Below are 8,078 nucleotides of genomic sequence, written 5' to 3' on the forward strand. Positions count from 1 at the left end.
TTAATTTGCAAGCATGTTTTGGATCCTAAAGATAACATGCATATCAAGAAAATTAGAAAAACTCAGTCGACTACTTGACTGCTTTACGAATCCTAAGAGCCCCATCCATGTAGGAGGCCCCTATATTTCTGCTGAGGTCGCTTCTCCCTCCCGCTTGAGCACAGATCCACTGCTGTGATCGTTTCTCCCTTCTGCTCGAGCACGGATACGCCAGAGGACCTCCACTGCTCTCCCTAGCTCACCGGCGTGGCGTTGCTTGACCGCACCCTGAGCGACGCCTGCGACTGAGGTCCTGTGCTGCCTGTGCCCTGTTTGCGGTGGCTGATCCAACAACCGCCTCCCTTCGACAAGGTCCCTCTTCTCCAGGCCTCCTCCCCGGCAAGGTCACCCCAGCCGGCTCCCTCCCCAACTGGCTCCCTCTGCCGATAGTCTTTGGGTTGCGTCAGATCAACGAAGGGGGAGAAGAAAATAAAAGGAGTAAGAGTCTCATTGACAGGCGGCTCCAATGTCAGTGGCTATGGGAGCCTTTGTTTGAGGACTTCTGCTAGAATACATTACAAAACTCTGATCCCAAAAAATAAATAAATAGGGAGAGCCCTCAAATCACAAGTAGAACCTATTTAAAGACTCATGCTAGTGTTGCTCTAAGGCCCTATGCTTCGGATGGCTTCGGCTCTAGCTCCTCTATGCAAATAGCGAGGAGCTATTTTTTCTTTTCATCTCAATAAACTAGGAGCTAGTGAGGCCACTATTTTTAGAACTTGTTCAGTAGAGCTCTAAAAACAGCTTCCAATTTTTTTTTTTTTTTCGAGAAGTGATTCTTTGCTAATTCCTCTAAAGTACACTAGGGGGTCTAGTAGCTAAAAAAAGTAGCTTCTGATATACTCCATGCATAGAATCACTATATGCATATAACGTTTATCTTTGGGAATCATAGATAATCAATTTCAGTAAGAACCACTTTTATCATAGAGAATCAACTTCTAAGCAGAAAAAAAAACTCTGCCCAACATGCCCTTCACTTCTCACTGGCTCTGGCTCCTCGGTGCACTATACAAGGAGCTTGAGCTGTGCCAAAGAAGGCCTAAAATTACAGGTAGCGGATGAGCCATTCCAGATGCACTCATAACAGGCTCAGGGAAGTAGCACTATTGAAAGAATAAATAAAAACATAATAAAACAAAAAGGATTTGAGGCATTACACAAAACTCTACACCCAGGCCGGTCATACAGCCTAACCCGGTGATTGCTCACTTGGTCACAGCTCACAGGATGCTCAAGATCACTGGTATATATATAGTTTCAAGTTAACCCATACGTACCTATCTCTGAGGCTCACTCCACGCATTTATGTCCCGCAAAGGCTCACTGACAAAACTTAAAGGTGCCGCTGTGCTCATGCACAATTCCCTTCAACCTATTGCTTGACCATCGCATGGTGCCATTGTGCAACCGGAGAACTTTCAAAATCCTTGCACTCAGTGCTATACCTTTAAGCTGCTGCACCCATTTGTTAAGTACATATTCCAACCAATATCTGAACCTAGCCAAAATGACCTATGATGTCCTCCAAGGTTTATTCAGCCCTCAAACTCAGTATTTCCTTTGCTGTCCTCCTGCGGAAGTAATGCATTTGCTTCTACAAAATGCATCCAATTTTGTTTCAACTTTTGCACATACATCATATCCATTATGGGAAAAATGATAAACAATGTATTACCTGTCCGAAAATGAGGTCCATATCTCTGCTGTAGAAGTCAATGTATTTCAGCATGAACATGCCGCAGTCCCATCTAGGGTGAAACAGGACTCAGTACGTTAAGCAAACTTAAGAACAAGTAGGAATAGGGCTGTAAGAAACTAAATGTTCTCAGGTTGGCAATTGCATGCAAACTTTTTTTAAAGGAATTCATTAACTGCACAAGCAGAAACAAAAGTACAACTATGCTTGCAAGGAACAAAGACGAGAAGTACCCATTCTCCTGCAAAGGAAGGTTTTTGACACCTTCCTGTTTCCATGAGAGCGCATCCATCTGTTGGCCACTTTTGTCTTTGACCTCATCCACAATATACGTGGCCTGGTAAGCATTTGAAAAAAAAAACATATATAACCAAATAACTGGCCCGGTTGAGATTTTCTTAAAAAAAAAAGAATATATAGAAAACGAAAAATGAGTGAAATTCAATATGGCTTTTCCGCTTGTACATGGGGAGAGCAGAATGAAGCAACACTGATAGAACCTAGAGATAACACTAACCAAGTTCCTCAAGACCTTCATGTCCATGCCACCAAGTGAGTCCAGATACTGAAACTTTTTGTCCCTTATGTTGATGACTGCTAAACACCAATGGACTTCCTTGTGTATGGGAACAAATATCTGGATCATAAGTTTCGGTCAAATGCATACTAAGTTAGACCTTAGTAAGATCTAAACCTGAAGAGAATCCAAAAGTGTTTTACCTTGTCACAGTCAATTAGACTGTACCCTAACTTCCTTTTTGTTGTCCATCTTCTAACAGCTTTATAATCATACCCACTGGAAATCAGCTGATAGACAGTAACAAGAGATGAATTATGAGTTATAATTAACACAACATTGTGATCAAATACAACGCATGTCACTATTGCAACAAAATATGGTAATGAACGCAACAAGACAGATGACAATAATAATAGAAAAAAATGAGAATGGCATTAAATGGCAGCTCGTATGCATGCACATGTATGAATCAGCTGAGCTGTTTGGGTTGATATCATATAAATACTAGGAAACAATGCATCAGGTAGTAACTGCATGCATATCTTTCAAACTGATATGATGCGCATTTGATGAGAATGCTAGTTGTTTAGAAGCAAGGAAAAATAAACAAAAAAGAATTTTCCCGCCAAAAGGTAAAACAAGTCCCAACACAAACCTTCTTGTAGAAAAAGGTGTTGAAGAAATGACATTTTAAGAACTTGCGAGGTTCTCTTAGTTCCCTCTCTTTAAGCAGATCAAGATACAAATTGATAACCTGAAAGTAGTAGGAAAAGAAAAGAATAGCAAGAATTTTATACTGATTTTTGAATGCTTAACTCTGCAAAGAGTTACAGAAGCAACAAAATGAAAAATACCTCATCATTTAGCCACTCCTGGTTATTCAAGCACTGCAGGATCTCCCTCGTTATTACAATATTTGAAGGTTCATGTACTGCTAACCTCTCACGGCTGGAAAAGGACCCTTTTAGATACCACTAGCTATGTAAGCATCTGTGCGACTATCACATGACAAAAGAAGATAAGAAGCAAACCTGTTCTTGCCATGAAGAGCCCGACGAACCATTTCTTCATCCTCATCAGTAAGAGGAACAAAAGGTTCAGGCACCTCCTGAAAGGAACATGTTAATACTCGATAACCTTAATGAAAAGAGTGTGTTCAATTCTAAAAACATAGCCTGGTTTGGTGTACCATTAAGTGCAATTCAGTCTCCAGGAACAACATGAATTTCTTTTAATCCATCTATTTTTCAAGGGAATTGCAAAAATCATAGGCTTATATCCCAACAGACTTCGGGGTATGGGGAAGGGTGTCAGTGGCAAGCCTTACCCTCGCCCGTGCAATGCGAGGAGACCGCGACTCGAACCCAGGACCTTCCGGCCACAGGCGGTAAGACTCTACCGCTTGCACCAGGCCCACCCTTCTGAATTCCTCATAACATAACGACCAGAAAATCCTTTAGTAGGTCCCTTTAATCTTTCAGTAACTCGCGAGTAACAAGTGCAAACATTTTTTACAAACAATTATACGAGGCTATGGAAATACTATCATATATTTAAGATAAATTGTCTCTCAGGGGGACAAAACAACCATGATTGAAGAACTAGTTCTGGAGACAATCACATTCTCAGAAATTCACAAGCATTAACTGCCTATGGTTGGTGCTCCATTATGATCTGAAATGCTAGGTCCTCAAGAGTAGGAAGCACATGCGTTCTGGCTGTTCAGTTCAACATTCAGAACATTTTGTTTTTCCATTCAAGCTCAGTTCAATTCAGTCAATCACCTTGTTCCACACAGTCCTCCCATCATAAAACAATATGAAAGATAAAAAGAAGAATCCAGGAAAGCCATACCTCCTTCTTCTTTGGCGTAATTCGCGGGAGGGCCTCGGCAAGCCGCTCAAGGCCAAGACGGCCCTCCTCGGCGAACCGCACCTCAAACTCGAGCGTCTTGAGCTTGGCATCCCGCTTCCATCGCGACGCCTCGTACAGCTCCTTGTATAGTGGCACCCTTCTCACTACCACGCTCCCCCTCACCTCCTCCTCGTCCTGCTGCTTCGTCTCCTCTTCATCCTCCTCGATGGCGACTACCTCGAGGGGCACCGCCTCCGCCTCCGCCTCTGCCTGCCTCGTAGCATCGGTTGTGGCGGCGGGAGTGGGCGGCGCCGGGTGTGAGACGCTGTTGACGAGCTCAATGAACTGCTGGAGTCCGAGAGAACGAGGCGGGGGTGATGACGGGGAGAACCACGAGTGGCCGGCGGCGTGGGTCCGTGCGGCCCCCCCAAGCCGGAAGACGCGGAGGTTCCGCTGGGGGGCGTGGATCGGGCGCTGGAATGGCGGCGGCGGAGGGAGTCGGCGCCTGTGCGGAAGCGGGGTGGAAGCGGTGGTGATACAAGAGGAGGAAGGGCCCGGCGTGGAGGAGGTGGATGCCGCGGCGGCGGAGTGGATGATTTGGGGAGAGGGACGGATAGGCGGGACGGCGGAGGTGGAGGGATCGAGTTCAGGGAATGGGGCGAGCTTGGCCCGCTTGGAGGGAGGGGTAAGGGACGGCGGGGGGAAGGAGGGGTAGGGGAGGCGGTGGTCGGCCGAGAGGCAGTGGTCCGCCGAGAGGCGCTTCCGGCTGTCGGTGAGGGCGCCCATCGCCGGCGGCAGTGGAAACCCTAGCGGCGGTGGAGAGCGCCGAGCTAGGGAGGGCGAGCGGGCAGTCTTTCGAGGAAAGAGGAAAGAATGTGATTTATTTTATTTTATTTTCCTCCTCGCCTTTTTTTTTATTTTTATTTTTGCCTTTTTGGTTCATTTCTTTGCCCTTGTTTAGTTGCTACCCAATTTCCAAAAAGTTGCTACAGTACCTGTCACATCGACTGTTTGCGGCTCATGCATGGAGCATTAAATGTAGACGAAAAGAAAAACTAATTGCACAGTTTGGTGGGAAATTGCGAGACGAACGTTTTAAGCCTAATTAGTCAATGTTTGGATACTATTTGCCAAATAAAAACGAAGGTGCTACAGTAGACCCAAAATCCAAATTTCGCGAACTAAACAAGGCCTTTGCGGCAGTGTGTGTATGAGTGTGTCAGTTTAGGGCGGGAAGGAGAACGTTCTGATTAGGATGAACGAACGGTCAGATTGGAGCGAGAGGTAATGCTGTCTCCAACAGCCCATTGCGGAATCAAAAATAAAATGGATCTCCTATCAGTCCTAAAATTTTAAGGGCCCCTCTGGTGATCTCGTCGCAACGGCCCCTCTTGATTATGTATAAAATCTTATAATATATAGATGCTAATTTCACTTGCAAAACGAAAGCAAATTCAATAACATATTTTTAATGTAACATGTCTGATAATTATCGAGGAATAATGTAGATTAAGCAATATATTTATAGATATATGATAATTATCGAGGAACAATGTAGATTAAAAAAGCAATATATTTGTTTTCTTTTCTCACCCATGATAAATGTTTCTTAGGTAACATTCTAAAATTCTAACACCTAAATTAAAAGAAAAATATGACTATATAGATGCAAAGTACTAGAAGTCTGGAATACTATACAAATAATTAATTTAGATTAAAAATAAAAAAAAATACCTTGGGCCTGAACAACTGATCAATCAAGATGTCGTCGTCGTAGTGCCCTACCTGGTCGTCGTGCGCCGTGTCCGTGTCTCCGGTAGTCAAGCTCTTCGTGGCGGCATGACTCGCCAGCTCCGCGTGTGTAAGGCGTACGTCGCGAACTCACGATCAGAGTGTGCTGTGTGCAGCGTGATTCCTCGTCTCCTCTCTACCCGAGGGCCGTGGGGAAAGGAAACTAGAAAAAAAATACCAATATTGTCTTTTTTAGGCTGCTTGGGCAGTTTTATGTCTCTCTTCTCATTAGTTTGCTAATACCTAATAGATTTAGGACCTAGGGGTTTGTGGACTTGGGCCTCTCCTCCGCTTGGGCCTTCGGCCATCGCACCTCGTGCCCTACCTCTAGGGCCGGCACTGCTTATAGCCTCTAACATAGTATCTATATGGAAGACCCATTTTAGGTGTCAGGAGAGGCATAACTCAAATCTGAGTATCATCTCTCTTTAAGATCCATTTACAGAAAGGGTTGTCTTTTGGATCTTGTTGTTGGAGAAAACCAATAGGTATTGAACCATTTGCCTATAGCGCTATCCAAAGAACGAATGGGTCTTGTGATGGATGTGGATCCGTTCTTGGCTGGGAGGATTTCTACGAAGAGCTGCCCAACTGGCGCCCGGGGTCTCGGGCATGTTTGTTAAAATTTAGACTACACATCTGTTTGTCAAAAAAATCGTTCCAAACATAAAGATTAAACGTACTATCTCGGTCCCAAATAAATACATATATTAATTTATGAGGAGTCAAATCTTTTAAAATTTGACCAAATATTACATAAAAAAGTATCAGTGATTATGACGAATAATAAGAATCATTAGATTGACATGAAATATATTTTCATAATAAGATTCTTTGGAGATATAAATGTTGACTATTTTTTATATGGTTAATCAAATTTGAAAAAGTTTTACTCCTCAACAAGTGCGGGACAGACGGAGGGAGTACCAAAAGAAAACTAAATATTGAGTTTCTGGTTAACGGTGGAATCCTTATCCTCACATGGATTGTGATATAGGCCTTCTTTAAATTCAGAGGCTAAAGTTTAGGGGTATCACATAGGGGTGTTATATGGGATTGTTCGGATAGTAATAATAAAATAAATTACATAAGTCCTCAGTAATTCACGAGATAAATTTATTAAGCCTAATTAATCTATCACTAGCACATGTGTTACTGTATCACCACATTGTCAAATCATGGACTAATTAGGCTTAAAAATTCATCTCGTAAATTAGTCGTAATCTGTGTAATTTGTTATTTTTTTAGTCTATATTTAATACTCCATGCATGTATCAAACATCCGATATGATACGAACTAAAGTTTAGGAGGAGGAAACGAACAAGGCCCTAGTATGTGGGATCCATTGCAAAAAGTTTTAAATGGGCTTGCAGATTGGAGGAACATGCTCTCGTGGCAAAGGTTCCAATGTTCTATCGCGAAGTAAATTTATTATTTTTATTCTTCTAACTTCAAGTCTCGAGGTTTGCTTTGATCCTAACTTTCCTGTCTTTCTCCCCTTGCAATGGTTAGATCGAAAGCTAACAGTTAGAAAGTGTTCTTAGCTCCTCTTTGAGTCATAAGTTGTATGTGTCCTAAGACTCTGTTTAGCATGACTCAAATTTCTTGGAATTAGCCATTCCTATCTCTAGAAATTTGTGGATATAGAGTTGTGGGTTGTCGTTTGTTTTCATCCAACTAGTAGTTGATGTACCATGAGCTAGCAGCCGCAAAATTATACTGGCTCGAGGTACCATACATTTGTGTAGATGAGGAACTCTATTACATGTGCACCATGCACTATGGTTAGCTGCGAATAGGAATTCACAACTGCTGCGCCTCCTTATATAGTCTGGGATATGTCGGTTACAACAGATAGAGTCATTAGTTTATAGGTAAGTTCTAGTCAGTTACAACAGTGAAGTCGGTTTTCATGTATATCTTGCCGATGCCATGTCTGCCAAGCATATGAGATATTCCCGTCTAGTTGGGCCTCTTGCATAGTTAATTGGGTCATCACCTTTCGATTGGATGTATGAAAGTACGGAGTACCCATGTACGCCATGTTTGCTTAGTTTATAAGCCGTACTTTTTCAGCCAACGAACAATATTTTTCTCTCACAACAAATCAGTAAACAGTACTTTCAGCCATGGCTTATTAGCCAAGTGAATAGGTTAGTAGTCAACAGTAG

At 42.8% G+C, this 8,078-nt stretch overlaps 1 protein-coding gene across 1 annotated transcript; it reads right to left on the reverse strand.

Moving 5' to 3' along the window:
• Positions 1-1,001: 1,001 nt before the first annotated feature.
• Positions 1,002-4,965, reverse strand: LOC136449963 (ubiquitin-like-specific protease ESD4). Its single transcript, XM_066450200.1, has 9 exons — positions 4,116-4,965; positions 3,293-3,369; positions 3,116-3,209; positions 2,917-3,015; positions 2,462-2,548; positions 2,259-2,378; positions 1,975-2,078; positions 1,721-1,793; positions 1,002-1,639 (listed from the first exon to the last, which is right to left on the reverse strand). The coding sequence occupies exons 1-9, from the start codon at positions 4,899-4,901 to the stop codon at positions 1,577-1,579; spliced, it is 1,503 nt and encodes a 500-aa protein (XP_066306297.1). The 5' UTR covers positions 4,902-4,965; the 3' UTR covers positions 1,002-1,576.
• Positions 4,966-8,078: the final 3,113 nt, after the last annotated feature.

The sequence above is a fragment of the Miscanthus floridulus genome, chromosome 5, assembly GCF_019320115.1.
Source record: "Miscanthus floridulus cultivar M001 chromosome 5, ASM1932011v1, whole genome shotgun sequence".
Classification (NCBI taxonomy): Eukaryota; Viridiplantae; Streptophyta; class Magnoliopsida; order Poales; family Poaceae; genus Miscanthus; species Miscanthus floridulus.